This window comes from Orcinus orca, chromosome 9, assembly GCF_937001465.1.
Source record: "Orcinus orca chromosome 9, mOrcOrc1.1, whole genome shotgun sequence".
In the NCBI taxonomy this organism is placed as follows: Eukaryota; Metazoa; Chordata; class Mammalia; order Artiodactyla; family Delphinidae; genus Orcinus; species Orcinus orca.
The window spans coordinates 19,079,791-19,101,720 of NC_064567.1; the positions used below are offsets into that span (position 1 = coordinate 19,079,791).

Sequence of the window (21,930 nt, forward strand, 5' to 3'; positions counted from 1 at the left end):
TCACTAGGGCTCAATAATTTTAGTTATTTTTATTATCATTTACTTGAGACCTTTACGATACACAAGCAGATTGCAAAAGTGATACCCAGAACGTATGCTTAGATGATCAATTTCATCCCACATTACCCTAACATTCCTAGAATTCAGAATGTTTCAAAACGATTATTTACTCTTTTATATATAACCTGAAATACAAGGATCCAAGATGTATACTCATTATTCTTTCTGGGTACAAGTAGGAAACAATATTAGTGTTCCAGAAATGCAATGTTTGCATGGCATCAAACTTTTGGTGGCAAACTGGATGTGAGCAATGCTACCAAAATCACTAGGACTGCATCAATAAACTGACTCCTTAGGACTTCAGTAAGTTTTCTTGGAGTTTGCTGTGATAACGAGCATAGACAGCATTGATCCATTAAGGACCTCAAGTAATTCAATCATGTTTGTTTGGGAGAGACTTTGAGTTATCTTAGGGACAGTGAAACACCACCTTTCTCAGGATATGCTAATATATTTAAATTACAGAGGGGCTTCCTGATTGCATTAGAAATGCATCTGTCTTCCCCTTCTTGTCTGCGCAGAGGGCATGCCACAGGCTTCATCACAACCAAATGCAAACTTCTTCTAGGCTGGGGTTGCTAATTATATTTAGAAGAACAACTGGTTTCTTTCTCAGTAGTTATTCACTATCCACCAAATAATATCTGAAACAAGTGTAGCACATATAAACATGTTTCATCCAACCCCCAGGTAAATCCCTATGTGGATGTTTAATACAAGAATGGGTTTGGTAGAGAGTCTAAAAGACTGAGAAGAAACTAAAAGGAAAAGTAAATTGAAAATTTAGAAATATCAAGGCCTATTTTTCAGAGAAAGTAGAAAAAAGGAAATGAGATATAACTAATATTTGGAAGAAAAAATATCTAGTTCCCAGCAGTACAGTTCACTTAAATTGCTAGAAAGGTTTCAAAATGGCAGCAGAGGCTCCCTTCCTCTCCCCAGTCCAAACTATGAAAAAAAACTTCCTGCAGACTCTCCAAAGCCTATAACAAAATGCTCCTAACATTTACATCTGTAATGGTTTTTCTCCTCGAGAAAAGAGAAAATATGGGGAAATAAAAATTTTGACAGTCTTTGTGATGTTCAGTAAGTTGGAAGGATGTTTGCAAACTTCAAACCTGAGAGACTTGTTGTCACACCTTTTCTGACAGGCGACTTTAAACAAATGTCTCACATAGGAAGTACCTGTGGTGTGTGTGCTTGGGTTTGGGGAGGGGAGGAGAGAAAGCGCTTTATGTGCTGTCATGGGAAATTATCAGTCTACCTTAAGGAGTTTTACAGATGATCATTTTAAATCAAACACAGGCAGCCTCTCAGCTAACAAAAGCACTAAAGATAGCAAAAGAGGTGACTTTCTCTCTGCTTCATCCTCATCTCTACAATGACCTAAATAAGAATAAGTTCTCCTTAAATAACTTTACCACAAAACATATTTGGAAATTTTATAATTTATCTCTGGATATCAAATAGATATCCAAGCAAAGATCTTAAGTTTGGGCTTCCCTGGTGGCGCAGTGGTTGAGAGTCCGCCTGCCAATGCAGGGGACACGGGTTCGTGCCCCGGTCTGGGAAGATCCCACATGCCGCGGAGCCGCTGGGCCCGTAAGCCATGGATGCTGAGCCTGCGCGTCCGGAGCCTGTGCTCCGCAGGGGGAGAGGCCACAACAGTGAGAGGCCCGCATACCGCAAAAAAAAAACAAAAAAACTTAAGTTTGAATACAATGCAACTCCCTTTCTCATCCTTATTCTGCTCCTTCTTCCCAAACATCACTAGTAACTGTAGATGTTACCATTTTCCCACGATAAGGCAGCTATTTTTCTATTCTAACATTTTCACTGGGTGTGGGTATATTAATTTCAAAATAAGACTGTGTCCTGCCCTGAGCCGTCCCAAGATGATGTGTTAAGTGCTATAATGAAAATATGTCTGAAGCAAGATAACTTAAAAAATTCAAAAGGAAATCTCAAAAAATTCAAAAGGAAACTCAACTCACATCTTGCAAGGGCGGGTGAGTGTAAGACCAGTGAAAGTTCATAGAGAAGACCAGACATGACTGAATCTGAAACAATAAAGTGTATGCCAGATAATGAAAATGAGTAGAAGGTTGGCATGGGTGGGTAGATTTTGGATAGAAATAAATAAATGTGGGTAACAGCATGACAGACCTAGGGAAAGGAAAGGTCTAGTGAGGGTCTAAAGTATAAAAGGTGAGTGTAAGAGCTGTACGGATAAGGTCAAGAAGGACTTATACTCTACAAAAAGTCATTCCGACTGCAGCAGCAGACAACAGGAAATCACAAAGAAGAGGGAAGCAGCACAATCATTCTGGTAGAGGCATGGAAGACAGATTAGAGAAGTTTAAGTTTGGAGTAATGGGAACCAATTACAAAGCTGAGAGAGTAAAGCAATAGCAACAGGTATGGGAAGGAGAGAATGGATATGAGACATAATTATGAAGCAGAAGTGACAAAAAATGAATGACAGTGCATGAGTCAGGTAAGGAGGATAAGAGCTTTCTAAGTGGATGCCAAGATTTTTTTGGTCACCAAAAGAGCTGGAGGCATCCATCTCTCAGGACAGGCAATAAAGGAAGATTAGAAGCAGAAGAAGATTTGGCATAGGACATAGGTATGCATAGGGGAGTAGAGGTTGGGGATGGAAAATTTAGACAGATAATTATTAGTAGTTCAGTTTTAGACCCGAACCTGCTTCCCGGACCTTTGGAGACAGTTCAGTTTGGAGATACTGTTTTGAAAGTTATAGCTGAAAATACTGAATGGGTGAGATAATGGCAGAGTAAGCAAAGAAGAGTCTAGGAAGGCTCTGTGGAGAACATGTGTTGAGTGAGCAGGTAGAGACAAGGGAAACTTAACAAGCCTGAGAACGATGATCTGAAGAGGAACAAGAGGCCAGAGACAGTGGTGACAGAGAAGCAAAGAAGGAAAAGATTGAAATACAAAAGCAGGATCAGTTGTGTAAAACAGTAATGAAATCAGGTAAGACAAGGCTGAAAAATACCCTTGAGATTTGGCATTGAGATGGTGACGGGTCTGGGTCAAGAGTGTGCAAATGAATGGGCAGGGAGGGAAAGAAATGAAGAGCACAGCATATACCTGAACAGCTCAGTAGTAAGGAAACAGGAAACTTAAGTGATAGGCTGGGGATGGGGGCAGGGGGTGTGGGTGATATGCAGGATTAAGAAAAGAGATTTTATAAAATGGGAGAGGTTGAGCATATCTATGGGTCCCAGGGAAGAAGCCAGTAGGGAGGAAATGACTGAAGACAGAGAAGTGATAGGAGCTAACAAAAAGAACAAGATCCCAGAGGGCATGGAGGGAAATGGGACTAAGGCTAGAGGAGAAACTGCCTCTGAAAAAGGAAAGGCCACACAAAGAGATGTACCTCTACAACAAATAAATGCCTAAGAGTAGATAGGAAAAATTAAGGAAATTGAGCACTGGTGGGATAATGGACTTCTTTGTCACGGATCTTCTTCTATTCTCAAATTACTACAATGCTTTAATAAGGAACAAAGGCAAGGACAATGTCTGGCACACGTGAATCGCTCAATAAATATTTGTTGAAAAAAAGGAGTAAATGAATAAAAAGTAATTAACAGAAAAATATGATTAAATTGAAGAATTTTCCATGAAATTTCAGTTTATCTTAAGTACATTCAACTCCTAGTGAATGTCGGGAGTTGCATCTTGAAAAATCAACACATCAATCAAAAATATGTAAAAGAGAAAATGTAATGAATTAAGGCTTATAAAGAATAGGGCTTCCAACTTTCAGAGAAGGATGTTGGGTCCTTTTTATTCTTCAGTGAAATCCTCATTTCAATTTTCTTGAAAGCTTCAAAATAAGAAAGAAGCGTAGATTCGCTCAGAGGCATTTTCGAGCACCGATGCACCTCTATCAAACCCGCTCAGCATTTCTAATTTCACTTGAAAGAATCGATTTAGTAGCCTCTTTTCATACAATTTTCTTTGCTATCCTTATTTCCACTCTGACATTTAAAAAAGAAATAAAATACGCAAACGAGATATTGATGGCTTTGCTGATGCCAGCACCCCAAGCACACTGGGCACAGCAAGAGAGCTGCCCGGGGGTGGCAGGCATCTCTGCTGACAGGTTCTCGTGGCCACAGGAGAGGCTGCAGATGGATTAAAACTCAGAAAACAAAGCGGCTATGACAAACGTGACTGGACAGAATATACTATATTCTAATAACCGAGTCGCTAAAGTGAAGGCAATGAATAACGGTAATTGACAATAAGCTCAAGATAGTATAAAGAGGTTAAAAACACGTATCTTTTAATAAGCAAGAATTAAAATGCAAGACTCCAAGACCTACTAAAAGAATACCTAATATCGATCAAGTTTATTTTGTGCTTTTAAAACTTGCCTACCCACTTGCCAATGACTCATTTGCTCAAAACATTTTTACTGACTGTCCGTTATGGACCAGAACCACATGATTTACCTCCTCTCTACAATTATGGTAGAGCCTCTCAGCTGGGCCTCAGCCTGCTCATTGCTTGCTGTGATATTCCTACGTATTAATATTTGCCTAAGAATGCTGACTTAAGTTGCCAACTATCTTTTTGTGAGAAAGATAATTCTTAATTCTGGGTTATATGACTTTTTACTTTTCTTAGTGTTGAAATTCTTGTTCTTTATTAAAACTTGCAAATTATGTTGGTTCTAATTATTTTTTCACTGACTGATCATAAATCCCAAAGTCTGGGAAATACAGAGTCAAATAATTTTATCTTCCCAGGCTTTTACTTCCAAGGACACAATATATATTCATTATCTAAGTAGTCTGGCTTCCGGGCACCCTGGCTCACCACCTAGCCCACCTAGCTAGACCACGCCCCAGCTGTCCCCACAATCTCTTACTTGCGTGGGTGGCTCCTTGGTCCCACAAGATAGGAAAGCAAAAGATTTCTTGAAAAGTTGTTTTGAAGGAGTTTAAATTGTAAGCAGGTCTTCGGACCATAAAATCCTAAAAAGTTCTCATTTACTCCAAAACAGTAATTAAATATTGTGTTTTTATAACTGCAAATTTCAGTGGTATACTGGTACAGTGACTGACATAAAGAAACCAACTACTGCTACTACTTCCAAAAAGATGGTAACTGACACAGACATAATGTTACACCAAAGAAGCCAGACACCAAAGAGGACTTATTGTAGTATTCCATTCAGATGAAGTTCAAGCAAAACCCATCTATCTACAACCAAAGAAATAAGAACAATGACTACCTATGAGGGATCAACTGTCAATAGGAGGAAATCTTCTGGGGCACCGCAAATGATCTATATCAGTGTTTCATATATTGACCTCGGTCATGGTTACATTTTGGGACACATATGTAAAAATGCATACAAATATATGAAAATATATATGTAAGGATTTGGACACATTAATGTATTAGGTTGGCCGAAAAGTTAGTTCTGGTTTTTCTGTAAGATGTTCAGAAAAACCTGAACGACCTTTTTGGCCAACCCAATATGTCATATCCCAATAAGAATGAAAAAGAAAAAAAAAAAGAAGATTAGCTTTCAAAATATGTACAGATTTTGAATTCATAGAGACCAATTAAGTAAAATACTTCAATATTCTTTCACTAAGGAGCAACACCCTAGAAACTTTCTGGCATTACACCTTTTTCTTCTTCCTACGTGTCAAATACTTTCTTACCTATTTACAAGGTGGTAGCTTACAGGAATAGGCTTTAAAGAATACTCAATGAGTTTAATAATAATAATCACTAAGTAATTAAAATTCTCCCAGGAGTACTGAAAACTACTCACTCGAGGACATCAAAAACTCCAGTATCTATTTCAACTGCAAAAGAAAAGAAAGGGCAAACCCAGCATTTCCAAGTTCAAAACCAATGCTCTTACCAAAACATTAAATTAAGGTAATTAAAAATTAAACCTTCTCTTATGGTACTTCCACCTTGATTCTTTAAATCTGGTTGTTCTTGCTTCTCTTGCTTGAATCAAAAAACACTCCTCTCTCACTTATTAAATAACAAAGTCTCAAAAAAATACTGTGCGTAGTTTGAGGCTTCTTTTTGTTTGTTTGTTTTGAACTACAAAAGGAAAATTAAAAGGGTTTCTTGACCATGAAATGGAAAATATTTCACTTGCTGTACGACGTGTTTAAAAAAAAATAGTAGGCGGTATTAATAATTAAATGTTCAAATGACAATTACTGAATGTAAGAAAGTTGATAATGACCAAGCAATAGCCCTATAACAAAGTATGCAAAGCAGAAATAAGAGAACAAAATGGATGCGGGGAGGGGGTGTTTTCTGAGAAGCAAAGGAAAGGGTAAAATAAAATACAGAGAAACAGTGTAGAGCCAACACCCAGAAGGAATATAAGTTATTAAAGGGAGAGACCACGTTTTTCCTCTAGGTATTCCTATGTTATTTTTGACACCAAATTACATTATCAATTTAGGTTTCAAAATCAGATGTAAATGGGCCTCCAGCTGGACGGAAACCTATTTCATTGAACGCTGAATAAGCATATATTGGCTACTGCAATCCAAGACAAATACATGTTCAGAATACATAAAAAGCAACACACCGATTATGTAAACATTTTGCTCTGAAAAGAATCTCCTCTACAGTCTTTCATATGTACGCTTCCAATAATTTTAATTGATCATTAGAAAATTTAATTGATAATGAGAAGAAAATCTGCAACTAGAATATCAGCTTAAATCTAGGTCAAAATCATGGCAGCAGTCATGATGATTTTAGGTTTACTTGAGAATATAGTTTTAGTCCCATATTAGCTTTACAGCAGAAGCAAGCATGCCTTCTTTTTGCCTTAAGAGTCACTGTAAGGGTTAACTTATAATCACATGTACCAGTTACTGGCACAAGGGAAAAAAAAAAGGAAAATGCAAAAACAGGAGCAGAGAAGAAAAAAAGACAGACAGTAGAAGGAACTCCATTGTAGAGACTCTAATAATTGCTCTATGTACAGTCATGGTCTGAGTGTCTCTCTTACTCTGTGTCAGAAAGAAGAAAGTCAAAGCTGTAATGACACAGCCTTGGTCAACTAGGCCTTGACCTGGTCAGTGATAATCATGAGCACTAAACTGAAACATAAAAAAGGAATCCAAATGAGCAGGACTGGAAGAAACACTTCCATCCAGAGTTCTGAAGCTGCAGAGTATATTATAAAGAATTCCAATCATATATTTAAAGAATGTTGACCTCACAATTCAGCATCTTGTTAACTGCATCTTTTGATTAAGCGTCTCTAGGAACGATACTGTCTTCCAAGGAAAACTTCCCTATTTTTGAATTGCCTGACTCATTAGAAAATTCTCATTATGTAGAGTCAAATCTCTCTACCATCCAACCAACTAACTAGCTCTAATCCAGATTTAGAAAACAACAAAAAACAAAACCACTTTATTTCTTTTAAGTGGCACATATATTTGAAATTAGATATCAAATCCTCTGTTTTTCACTAAGATTTTCAGTTCTTCCTCCTGTTTCTCATAAGGACCGGCCTACCCTTTTCTGCTAACTAGACTGGCTTCTCTTACCTGTCTTCACATTGTTGCTGAAATGTGCATTGACATGTTGGCTGGAACCGTGACTGACCCTCCAATTTACTCCATTAACATAAAATTGCCAGTTAGTTGCAATCAGTGTTCGGGCATATATCACACAACATATTTTGAAAATACAAAAGTAAGAGAAAGCTTAGAAAAAAAATTTCTAATCTCCAAACGTTACTTAGTTTGAAGACTAAAAGCATTTAACATTTATTATATAAATTCCAAAGCAGTGACCCAAATGTGGGGTTGGAAATCTAAATATACCGCCACTCAAGTGCTTCACAGGCCTTCACAGGTCAAACAGTCTGAAAAGGTAGCAATATTTTTCATAATTCTGAGGACAAGGAAAAAACCATTGTTTCATAAAAATGCGATAAGACAGCAAAATTTCCTCCCATGCGTGAATAATGTATGACCTACAATGTTATTTGCTAGACTGTCTAATCACCAGCATCTTTCAAAATGTCTATATAAGCTTTAGCTCATTAAGAACAAACATGTATCGGTATAAAAATATCACATACCTGTGAACACTCAGACTAATATTCTGCCAAATGCCAATGCACACATCAAACTGACATGGGTGGGCCAACTTTTGTGCATTTCTCAAGGATAAAAAATATTCGGAAAAGAAATACAGAATTACTTCACTCTATGACAGTCATGCTAACTCCAATAATCAAAAACACACACGCACGCTATCTACCTATCAATCTATCTACCTAGGTAGATAGATTAATATTACTATTAATCTATCTACCTAGGTGATTAATTATAAATTAATTATAAATTAATTAATATTATATTGTATATCTGTGTCCCCAAAGTACCCTTTTTTGTTGTACTCAAAAACACATAACATGTAATTTGGGCTTCCCTGGTGGTGCAGTGATTAAGAATCCGCCTGCCAATGCAGGGGACATGGGTTCGAGCCCTGGTCGGGGAAGATCCCACATGCTGTGGAGCAACTGAGCCTGTGTACCACAACTACTGAGCCTGCGCTCTAGAGCCCACGAGCCACAACTACTGAGCTCATGAGCCGAGAGTCCGTGCTCCACAACAAGAGAAGCCACCACAATGAGAAGCCCACGCACCGCAACTAAGAGCAGCCCCCGCTCGCCGCAACTAGAGAAAGCCCGTGTGCAGCAACAAAGACCCAACGCAGCCATAATGAATAAATTTAAAAAAACACACACATGTAATTTACCATTTCTTAACCTTTTTCAGGTGTACAATACAGAAGTGTGAACTATATGCACATTATTGTGTAACATCTGTAGGACTTTCTCATCTCATAAAACTGAAACTTGAGATCCACTGAATAACCACACCCCTTCCCTGCGCCCCCCGCAAAAGTATCTTTTTAAAGGTATTCAGGGCTTAGAAGGTTTTTAAATGGAAGTATCACAGATTCTTATTTTCTTAAATCACAGTATCACAACAAACCGAGCATTTTAATAGATTTCATTCTCATCACTAACAAGTTTTATCCTTCAATATATAAAACCACATATTTGATATTAATGCCTTTCAGTTTTTGTAAATCATATTTGTTCAGAGACCTGCCAGTTCTCAAAGGATACCTGAGTCATTAGTTTAAAACAGACAGATCATGGTGCTGCTCTTTTTTCCTGTAAAGGGCCAGTAAGTAAATATTTTAGGCTGTGTGAGGCATAGGGATTCTGCTGCAAATATTCAACTCTGCAACTAGAGCCCCCAAACTGTTATGGGCAATACATAAATGGATGAGCCTAACTCTGGAAATAAAAATTTATTTAGAAAAACAAGGGACAGGCTAAATTTCTCCTGTGGGCCATAGTTTGCCAACCCCTGAAATAGTTAAGGGATAGTGACAAGGAACAGGACAGGGACAGGGAGTAGTTAAGAAAGAAAATCAAATAAATGTATCTATGAAGAAGTACTCCTGAGACCAAGGAGCTACTTAGTAGGGTTGACATTAATTTTCTATTGACGAACTTTGATTGTGAGGTCCTATAAAATGGAAAAAGTTCTTTTTATGACTTGTTTCAATGCTGACTGACCTACTGGCATTCAGTACATTAGCATAAATAATGAAAATATTGATCTTCAGTAAGTACATAGGATTTGACTTACCTTAATAATGGATGGAATATGACAGTAATATTTCTGGCTCCAGGTTTGCAGACAAATTTTGTTCCTCCACCTTCAATTAAGTTGTCATCAGGACCCCCTTTCAGAAAAAAAATAAGAGAGAGATTAGCTTATCAGAACTTTTGCAAAGAAATAAGCCTATCAGATGTATGTTACACTATCACAAGGAAGATCATCTTTGAAAACAGCTGCCTTTAATATTTACAAAATTATTTTATTTTGAATGACTTGATTCAGTCTTCCTCATTAAATAAGCAATGGATTCGCATTTTCACTCTGGAGCGAGAACATGGAAGCACAGTAAGAATAACTATATTTAAACAAACAATGCAAGGCTACAACCCAGTTAAGGTTAAAATTTTGATCTCTAATCACCACTGTCAACCTTGTACAGCACGCACATGAAAACTTCAGGGGAGGGCTTCCCTGGTGGCGCAGTGCTTGAGAGTCCGCCTGCCGATGCAGGGGACGCGGGTTCGTGCCCCGGTCCGGGAGGATCCCGCATGCCGCGGAGTGGCTGGACCCGTGAGCCATGGCCGCTGAGCCTGCGCGTCCGGAGCCTGTGCTCCGCAACGGGAGAGGCCACGGCAGTGAGAGGCCCGCGTAACACACAAAAAACAAAAAAAACTTCAGGGTAAGGAAGAAGTGCCGTTCAGGCTTGTCTAGGGCTCGAAAGGTTTTAGCAGAGGCCCACATGCACCTAACCAAGCATACTTCATCAAATCTAAGACCTCACTAATTGTAAGATACACTATCGTTGTAAGTAACACCAAGAAAAAAAAATCCTGCTAACTAAAGTATACAATGCTTCCTTATTATTTGGAATCTTTTTTTTTTCTCTTATTGAAAAGTTCTTTACAGCTTAAATATACAGAACTAGGTTAAATAATTCATAAATAAGTAAATTTAAGGATTTAGTAAGGTTTTTAAGATAAAGAGGTATTTAGCCAAAATCTCTCATACACATATAATAAGGAAACCTAAGAAAAGTGAGTTGGTTAAGGTGTTCTTAAAACTAGTTAATATTCAGAGTGCAGCTCTTCTGAATGGCTCAGACTTGTCACCATCTTTGTTTTCTAAACAATTTCACTAAGTGGATTTCTTGAAGGAGTACATCCAGCATTTTACTCCAAGCTGCTGATACCAATTCTGCAAGGTTTAATGTTGACATGTTCTTGATACTATTAGAAGGTTTAAAGAGAAGGTGTTCTTACAACAACCAAGATTAATACTCTTTCGTCAAATGGTCCTTAAGAGGTTCACTAATTGAAATACTGAAGGGTCATGATGTGAAGAATAACCACTCAGCTCACAAGTACTGAGGCAAAAACAACTCATTATGACTATCTTCCGGTCGATAGCCATTAAGATGTCACTGATTTAAGATATATCCTAATTTCAGAGTTTAGAACGTGACAAATGTACATCCTGGGGTGTTGGGAGAAATGTTCCCCCGCCCCCCGCCTTCATGTTTCTATGCATTAGGACGAAGCTCAATTAAAGTAATCCCTGGCCTCTGTCCATCTTTTACCCACTCAAGGGAAGTGAACTAACTCCTTTGGTAAAATTGAGAAGAAAAAGTGGGGCATGCAGAGCTCAGCAACCCCCTTATTCCACTTTAGAAACCAGAATGCCTGTACAAAGTCAGCATTGTCTCACCAAGTTTAGCAATGAAGGTCCTACCTTGTCAGAGAAGGATAAAGTGGTCCAGTACCTTCTGTAAGTAAGTACATTTGTCTAATTTTGATTTTCAGTCAGCAAACTCATCTGGCTCTCTTAACTAGGCTACATCCTTCAGTCTAGCTTATATCAACGTAAAAGTATTTCATCTTCCATTTACTTACTTATATTATTTCATAATAGTGTCAGAACTCTGACAGGAAAGGTAGATGCTATTTAATAGACTTTCTCAAAACGCTAACAACCTACACTTACAATACTGCATTTATTTTTGCTAAATTAAAGTTCCTTTTTAATTATAGTTCTCTGCATGATACCAAACATAAATCTCACCTGATATATTATCTGCCTTAATGGTCTCTGAGGTATCTTGGAAATTGACTGATAAAAACATGCGAAGCTTTAGAAATCCATAGCCTGGATCATCAAGACTTCCCAGAGGCATCAGAGTCTAGACAAACCCCACTTGGCTCAGTCGTTTCCACCAACTAATCAAAGGATGGCTTTTCTTAAGAAAAACAGAAACTGTAATGGCATGTACAGCTCTAGATTCAAAATCATGAGCTGTTTGTTCTCACTTGGAAAAAAATCCTCTTGTATTATTATATTTGCATTGGAGATATCAGCGTTCTGCTAAGTCAGTGATTTTTGCTCAGTTAAAAGGAAAGCGAAAGGAGAGCATCAACACTACAACAGGCGCTACTCCTTTAATAAAAATCTTCCTCAAAAGGTCACATGGTATGGTTACAAACAAAAAATAAAGAATAAAAATAACTTCTTTACTAACACTTCTCTTCCTAAGATCGTAAAATCGAGTCAGAATTGAATCACCAAGGAAACGTGCACATGTGTCCAAGAAATCAGGTTATATTCTGCACTCCAGGAACAACATAAATGACTTCCTACAAAATACATAAATCTACACACAAGAAATAATGCACTTTATCTACTCAATATGAGCACATCCTTAAAGGACAGATATGAGCTGGACTGCATGTTCTCTAATGGCTTCTAAAAATGCTTAAGTTTTCTGATTTTAGATACTCAATAATTAAATACAGGCCTGACTACCCCAGCTCCAAACTCGCATCTTCATGCACACTGAACACACTGTATGCATGACCACCTCAATGCCTTGGTCCACACTGGACTCTATCTGGGGAGACCTCTCTGCTCCTACCATTCCTTTAGGGCCCAGGTCTACACCTAAACTGTCAAGTGCCCCTCTCCCAATGTCCAAAACTCCATTAACAGTGACTTTATAAAATAAACCATATAACCTTAACATAGGTCTTTTCTGTTACTGTCACTTGTTTTCTAGTTCTTATGTAACCTTCTCCCCACTTGGAATGTAACATCCCAGAAAGTACTTATAAAAATATATATATTTGGTGAATGAATGAAGGAAGAAACGATGACCTAACTCAGTAGAATGTTATTAGAATTAGATGAGAAATTATATGTGCAAGTCCTTGGTGAACTGCCAAGAACCTAACAAATGTCAGCAATGCTCTCTGTATCCCTAAAGGCTTACAGCTAGTAGATGTGCTTCGTCAACTTTTGTTGATGACAATCACATGGGGAACACAGATAACAAAAAATAAAGATGCAAAATACCAAAAAGAAGGCACAACAGCCACTAGAAATGTCAGTGGGAGGAAGATTTGGCTGTGAAAATAAAGGCATGATGACAACGCATCAAGCTAGAAACTAATAGTTTCATTTGTTCTAAATCTGTGTTGGCTACATACAGGCTATTACCGAGTCACAGAGTACGGTTAAACTAATTAAAAAGTAAAGATTGGGGCTTCCCTGGTGGCGCAGTGGTTGGGAGTCCGCCTGCCGATGCAGGGGACGCGGGTTCGTGCCCCGGTCCGGGAGGATCCCACATGTCGCGGAGCGGCTGGGCCCGTGAGCCTTGGCCGCTGAGCCTGCGCGTCCGGAGCCTGTGCTCCGCAACGGGAGAGGCCACGACAGTGAGAGGCCTGTGTACCGCAAAAAAAAGTAAAGATTGGGCAGACTTATTAAAAAAAAAAAAAAAGAAAAGAAAAATTCCCCTTCCTACCTCAACCTACAACCAAAATTCCATCTACAGGAAACTTGTATGCTTTTCCAAGCCCATTACCAAGCTCCATCAACACTGCATTTGATGCGATTTCCTCTTCACAGACTAAGTCCAAATCTAGCTATAACTAAATTACTAATAAACAGCACCAACCCAGTGAAAACAGTGCTTGAAAATAAAGCTGTCAGGACCACAAGTAAAGGTCATGGCCAAAGACTGTATGGTCTGCGGGTCTCCATCCTCTGAGGTTCATTCTAGCTTTTCAATATTCTGCATGAGAAACAAAACTCGCCCCTCCTCACAGGCCTTCCGTTAATCAAGTAATCTGGGAGCTGCCGTCATGAATGTTCTTAGGGAACATGTTGCTCAATCCTGAGAAGATCAGGGAATGGGCCGGTGCAGCTCCCTCCCCTTCATTCATTATGCTCACAGTAATCCCTGCTGTCCCAGGCCAGGTGACAGGCACCAGAGAAAATGCTGAAGGATGATGGATGGCTGGAAAGAAAGGGGAACTGACAGCCATATTACAAGTAGAATATATATTGTTCAGAAAGGAGGGGACAAAATGCTCCAGTCATATTTCCTGGTCCTAACAAGGAGCACAATGGCTGACGGGCTCCCTCAGGTGACTGGCAAAAGGCACCAGGGTCACACAGTGACTGCGGGGATGACAGCATCTTAGTGCGCGCAGCCTGATCCTTCTTTCAGAATTTATTTACTTATAAGTCATTAGCTCCTAAACTTATATATTCCTTGATTCTTCCCAGCTAGAATTTGATGTAGTTTATAATTAACATAGTCATGTTAATAAAACACACAAAAAAACCCAAAGTCTCGGAAAGAAATGGAAAGGAATGTTCTCCCTGAGAGGACTACATACCGTACAGTGGGAAGAATGAAAAAGATTTGTGTCAGACCCCAGATCTCTATTTATTAGTAGTATAAGTATGATAAAAATATTTAAATTCTCTGAGTCTCAACTTTCCCATTTATAAAACACAGATTGCAATAAACTCTTTCAGAGACTTGTGGTGATGTTTAGGTAAGATAACATACTCCAGGGCATTCAGTACAGAATTTGACACATGGTACATCTCAAATAAATGACTGTCTACTTTTTCCCTTTAGAATTACCAAGCAGTTAAGGATCTAAATGATCTCTCTCTCTCTCTCTCTCTCTCTCTCTCTCTCTCTCTCTCTCACACACACACACACACACACACACACACACACATATATCATTGGAACATAAACTGAAAAAACAAAAGGTTCAAATTCAAAAAATGTTATACTTGCTACTTTAGGCAACATCATACTAGTCAATATCATTAGTGAGACCAATTAAAACACTTTTGTCTTATTTTAGGGTCAATAGAATTGCAGTGAGATTTTTAAAAATTGCTGAGAATACTTAGAGCCTGACAACAGGAAATTAGTCTTTCTCTTAATTTTTCAGTTAAAAATAATCAATATTAAATGTATAAATGTTAAAATTACGCATGCTCTGTGCCAAGAGCTTAGATGAAAATAGTATAGAATTTGATGGCCACTTTTGTTGAACCACAGAAAGCAGTATGCCTCATCTGACATTTTTAATGTGTTCTGGATGTAAAGTTGGCCTTTCCACATAAAAAAGAACCACAGTGAAGGTGAACTTTTTTTTTAACATCTTTATTGGAGTATAATTGCTTTACAATGGTATGCTAGTTTCTGCTGTATAACAAAGTGAATCAGCTATACATATACATATATCCCCATATCCCCTCCCTCTTGTGTTTCCCTCCCACCCTCCCTATCCCACCCCTCTAGGTGGTCACAAAGCACGGAGCTGATCTCCCTGTGCTATGTGGCTGCTTCCCACTAGCTAGCTATTTTACATTTGGTAGTGTATATATGTTCATGCCACTCTCTCACTTCGTCCCAGCTTACCTATCCCCCTCCCTGTGTCCTCAAGTCCATTCTCTACATCTGTGTCTTTATTCCTGTCCTGCCCCTAGGTTCCTTAGAACCTTTTTTTTTTTTTTTAAGATTCCATGTATATTCGTTAGCATACGGTATTTGTTTTTCTCTTACTTCACTCTGTATGACAGTCTCTAGGTCCATCCACCTCACTACAAATAACTCAATTTCATTTCTTTTTTTTTTTTTAAATCAATTTTATTTATTTTTGGTTGCGTTGGGTCTTTGTTGCTGTGCGCGGGCTTTCTCTAGTTGCGGAGAGCGGGGGCTACTCTTTGTTGCGGTGCGCGAGCTTCTCATTGCAGTGGCTTCTCTTGTTGTGGAGCATGGGCTCTAGGTGCACAGGCTTCAGCAGTTGTGGCTCACGGGCTCTAGAGCACAGGCTCAGTAATTGTGGCACATGGGCTTAGTTGTTCCACGGCATGCGGGGTCTTCCAGGACCAGGGCTTGAGCCCGTGTCCCCTGCATTGGCAGGCAGATTCTTAACCACTGTGCCACCAGGGAAGTCCAATTTCGTTTCTTTTTATGGCCGAGTAATACTCCATTGAATATATGTGCCACATCTTCTTTATCCATTCACCTGTTGACGGACACTTAGGTGGCTTCCATGTCCTGGCTATTGTAAATAGTGCTGCAATGAACACTGCGGTACGTGACTCTTTGAATTATGGTTTTCCACATAAAAAAGAACCACAGTGAAGGTGAACTTTTTTTTGATTAAAGTATAAATAATTTACAATGTTGTGTTAGTTTGAAGTGTACAAAGTGATTCAGTTATATATATATATCCTTTTTCAGATTCTTTTCTATTATAGGTTATTACAAGCTGAGTATAGTCCCTTGTGCTAAACAGTACGTCCTTGCTGTTTACCTATTTTATACATAGTAATGTGTATCTGTTAATCCCAAACTCCTAATTTATCCCCTTGCCCCTCACCCCCACTATCCCCTTTGGTAACCATAAGTTTGTTTTCTCTGTTGGTGAGTCTATTTCTGATTTGTAAATAAGTTCATTTGCATATTTTTTTTAGATTCTACATATAAGTGATATCATATGATATTTGTCTTTGACTTACTTCACTTAGTATGGTAATCTCTAGGTCCATCCATGTTGCTGCAAATGGCATTATTTCATTCGTTTTTATGGCTGGAAGGTGAACTTTTCTATAGCAAATATTCTGCTTCACAAATACTTTCTAAGGATTATGAAAATACATACAGGACTTCCTTGGTGGCACAGTGGTTAAGAATCCGCCTGCCAATGCAGGGGATGCGGGTTCAAGCCCTGGTCCGGGAGGATCCCACATGCCACTGAGCAACTAGGCCCGTGCGCCACAACTACTGAGCCTGAGCTCTAAAGCCCACGAGCCACAACTACTGAAGCCCTCGCACCTAGAGCCTGTGCTCCGCAACAAGAGAAGCCACCGCAATGAGAAGCCTGCACACTGCAATGAAAAGTAGCCCCCGCTCACCACAACTAGAGGAAGCCTGCACACAGCAACAAAGACCCAACGCAGCCATAAATAAATAAATAAATAAATAAATTTAGAAAAAGAAAATGCATACAGTACCATAAATATGCAATTCCTGATTGCATCAATAAAGAGGGTCGTTAATTGGCTCTAGGAGCCAGCTGAATGGCCTGAGTTCCCTAAATTCACAGCTGTCACCATGCCAGAGGTGTTCATTTAGATTAAGTTCTTTAGCAAATGCCTGTTCTTAAAGCACAAATTATCATTATGACTTAGTGCTGTTGCTGCTGCTACCAGCAGCACCAAACTTGTAACAAGGGTCTGTACATGAGCTTGGTGCTTGGTGCTAGATTAAGAAGAAAACAGGACTTCCCTGGTGGCTCAGTGGTTAAGAATCTGCCTGCCAATGCAGGGGACACTGGTTTGATCCCTGGTCCAGGAAGATCCCGCATGACATGGAGCAACTAAGCCCATGCACCACAACTACTGAGCCTGCGCTCTAGAGCCCGTGAGCCACAACTACTGAGCCCGTGTGCCACAACTACTGAAGCCCGCGCACCTAGAGCCTGTGCTCCGTAACAAGAGAAGCCACCACATGAACAGCCCACGCACCGCAATGAAGAGTAGTCCCTGCTCGCTGCAACTAGAGAAAGCCCGTGCGCAGCAACAAAGACCCAATGCAACTAAAAGTAAATAAATAAAAATAAATAAATTTTTAAAAAAGAAGAAGAAGAAGACAAAATACTTATTCTTACCCTCAAATGACTTACTATTACAGACAAGTCAAGCAAATCAGGATTGGTGATGATATGCTACAGCTATTGGATCTGGGAAGAAAATCCAGGCAACAAGCCCCTTTGAGGAAAGGATCATCTTTTGGACTCAACTCTTACCTAGTGTATAATTATTATCAACAATACTTTTCACATACTGTTATTCACAGATGTAACTCTTGTGCCTAGAATAATTTCTGGCACATCATAAGCACTTAGCAAATGTTTATTAAATAAATATATGAATAAGCATGGATAGCACAGGGAACTATATTCAATATATTATAATAACCTATAATGGAAAATAATCTGAATACATATGTATGTAACTGAATCACTTTGCTATATGCCTGCAACTAACACAATATTGTAAATCAACTATACTTCTTCAAAAAATACATGAAGCTGGGACAAAGTGAGAGAGTGGCATGGACTTATATATACTACCAAATGTAAAATAGATAGCTAGTGGGAAGCAGCTGCATAGCACAGGGAGATCAGCTCGGTGCTTTGTGACCACCTGGAGGGGTGGGATAGGGAGGGTGGTAGGGAGACGCAAGAGGGAGGAGATACGGGGATATATGTATATGTACAGCTGATTCACTTTGTTATAAAGCAGAAACTAACACACCATTGTAAAGCAATTGTACTCCAATAAAGATGTTTAAAAAATAATTAAAAAATACATGAATAAGCAAATGAACAAACAGCAAATGATAAAGAATATCTCTTTTAGACCAATTGAATTCTAAGTACAAACCACACAGGACCAAGCAGTTGTATTTTGCATAGAGTTTGCTCCCTGAGGAATCCATGTTTCAATAAAGTGCTGAAAAAGTATATTGATTAAGATGTTATTTGTAGCAGACAATCTTCCAAATAGAAACAAATTAGTTATTCCCACTATAAGTAAATGGCTTGCCTATATTTCAATGCTCAATTATATTTTATTCCTGGATAGCCTAATGTTGTATAATTAAGACAGGTGTAATGTATTACACAGGGAGTAAAAAGAAGGTTAAGAGGGGGGAAGGGGACTGATATTTATTAAACATTGACTAGGAAACTGGTGTTTGTATTCACTTAATCCTAATAATACCCCTGTAATATTATTACCTAACACAGATGAGGAAATGGAGACTCGTGAGGGGCTTAGGGGGATGTGTTTTGCTCAAGGTCCCACGCATGGTAGGTTCAGTATTCAAACAATTTGTTCCCAACTGTATATACTACAATGTGCTTAATATCATTTTATGGTCCCAAGAAATTCATAGGTTGAATCAAATGATGTAGATGATGGGTGACAGAGGAAATTTCTAAAATAGGGAGCAGTTAAGCCCTGATTTTACAGTGGTTTGACATGTAATATGCACTTTCCATGTAATCAACACTAAATACCACGGTTGGTTATCCAAGTCAAGGCACACAAAGCCTCTTTGACCAAAAATGTAGGTGAAGCTTAAGAAAAACAACATTCTACGGATAAAACGCTCATGTAGACAATGATTCTGGAGGAAACACATTTAATGGTCCAACTGAGGCCAAAAGTAACACTTTCTAATACAGTCCCAGCAGCAAGAAGCAGAACTCTACTTTTCCCCCTTTCTCCAGACTTGCCAGTAGAGGATATAAGGGGCCCTCTAAACCCACTCTACTGGTGAGGACTCCTTGGAGGTCCAGGAACATGAAGGTAGAAGAACAAGGGTTGGGACCTTCAGGGAGGGAACTCGGATAATCTGCCTGTATTAATACCTAAAACACTGATATAAGCTGATTTTTTTTCTGTTTCCCCTTTTAAGTAAAAACTTTGAATAGCCCTTCTTTGCTTCTGCTTCTACTGTTACTACAGGTCGGTTCTACATGTCTATTCTTTTGAGACCCATACAGTGTTTTATGGTTTTTTTACTTTAGTAACAAAGGAAAAAGGAAAGATGAGGAAAAATGATTGGAAGTTTGGCATTGACATGTACACACTGCTATATTTAAAATAGATAACCAACAAGGAGAGCACAGGAAACTCTGCTCAGCAGTCTGTAATAACCTAAATGGGAATGGAATTTGAAAAAGAATAGATACATGTATATGTATAACTGAATCACTTTCCTGTACACTGGAAACTAACACAACATTGTCAACCAACTATACTCCACTATAAAATAAAAATTAAAAAAATAGACAAAATACAGTGATACTATCATCACAAAAAAATGTTTTGAAAAGTCTCAAAGGTGTCACAATAAAATAAGCAGTTCTAGTGTGTAAATTTAGTTAATTTTTTTCTTTTAACATAAAATCTTGTTTGTATTTTTCTTTTCAGATTTATTGAGGTATAATTAACAAAACTGTAAGATATTTTAAGTTTACATTGTGATAGTTTGATACACATACCCACTGTGAAAGGATTCCTCCCCATCCAAAGTAACACAGCCATAGCTTCATATTTTTTGTAAGAACATTTAAGTTTCATTCTCTTAGCAAATTGCAATTATACCATACTCTTGTCTCTAATAATGTTGTCCTCTGTAATTCTTGAAAATACTGAAGCATGAATTTTGGGCTAATAACTTAATATGAACCCATAACTTAATATGAACATGGCAAACCCTGTGAGAAAAGCAAATGATGGCGGTGGGTTCTTTTGGTGCTCAAAAATTATAATAAAATAGGGATGACATGCATCACTCAAGATACCATTATTCCCTGTCATAAGCATTGTCAGTCATTGCCAACTGAACCAGAATCCATGGGTGTTCCAAGCAGCCACAACAGTTGTTAGGAGTTGAAACTTACCAACCCTTTGAAAAAGGAAAACCACATCTCTTGCTCAACATTCTACGCTCATCAAATCCAAAACTAAACCAAAACAATCAAATAAACAAAACGCTCTCCTGGGCATTGTCACAGTACTTTTATTATACAAAATGAGTCTCTTGGGGGGGCATGAAAAAGCAAAGAATTAGGAGTTCCTGATGAGTAAATTCATGCTCAATTTCTTTAGTGGGGTGGAGACGTGAGTGGGGCTGAAATAAGCTAATCTTTGAAAGGAATGGGAGAAAAAAAACATTGATGAAGGAGTCCTTGATAATCCTATACTGCTGAGGGCCCAGGTGAGATGAAATAACTGGAATTTACAGCAACAGCATATAATATGGAACATTCTAGAGCAGAAATAAGTGTGGAGAAGAGAGACTTGGAGAGCCAGAGTTAAGGATTTACCAGCTGGATGTGTGAGAAGGCAACGGGGAAAAAAAGAGTTGAAGGTTCTGGTAAGAAAAACAGTTCATGTGATTAACCACAGATGGGTCAAGGCTTGATAAGAAAAGACGGGAAGTTTGAAAGAAACTTGAATAAAGTATATGGTAGAAGCTGACACTTGAGGGTCTCTATAAGGTCAAAAAACATTCGAGGCTGGAGTGAGAGGGAGAGATTTGAAAGGAACAAGAGGCCATAGAGAGGGACATACTGAGAATTATTTCTGTCCTCACTTCCCCTGCGGTCACAAACACAGGAATCCCTCCCCTGAATTAGAAATGGGGTGGTGAATGTGGGGGGCAGTTAAGTTTGATGTTTGGTAGTTAATGAATTAGGCAGCAGCAAAGTTTGGGATAAGTGGGGGTAAGACTGAGTAATGAAAGAAAGAAAGGAAATCCCACAGATCTGAGCCCAGAGGGAAAAGGGAAGTTCCTTTACGTTCTCCCTAGAGTCACTCATAGGTATAAGGTATAACGTAGGGGAAGACCATCTAAATTAGGGACTGCCCAGCGATGGATCACTGTGAGAAGGACAAACCACATGTGTCTTGAAGCATAAAGAACAGTAGAGTATGTGCATGTGCAGTATCTTATTTTTTGGAAATTTCAATGTGAGCAGGCTGCTAGGAAGCAAATAACTCATCTGAGTTTTGTTTCAAGTAAGACAATCTCTCCTGTATTTTCGGTTAGAGACCATGAATAATTCTTATAAAGAAATAAAAATCGTATCTTGTAGTTCAAGAACTGAATACATTCTAGCTCCTAAGTAACAAGTGAAATTTATAACAATCTATTATTTTGGGGGTGATCTCTTGATTTAAAAAAGAGAAGAAAAAAAAAAAAAAACAGTTATCTTCCTAAAAAAAGAGAAGAGGTTTTGGAGGATGGGATGACAAGAAACAAAGAGAAATAAGCAACAATTTTTAAGGTTAA

General features: G+C 38.6%; 1 protein-coding gene across 2 annotated transcripts in view; it reads right to left on the bottom strand.

The window, feature by feature from the left end:
* The window catches only part of EXOC4 (exocyst complex component 4), an 811,980-nt gene that overhangs the window by 418,673 nt on the left and 371,377 nt on the right, over nucleotides 1-21,930 (bottom strand). For both annotated transcript variants that reach the window (XM_004272179.4, XM_049714951.1), the window contains exon 10: nucleotides 9,780-9,876. In XM_004272179.4, the coding sequence (XP_004272227.1) occupies nucleotides 9,780-9,876 (97 nt within the window). The remainder of the gene's footprint in view (nucleotides 1-9,779; nucleotides 9,877-21,930) is intronic.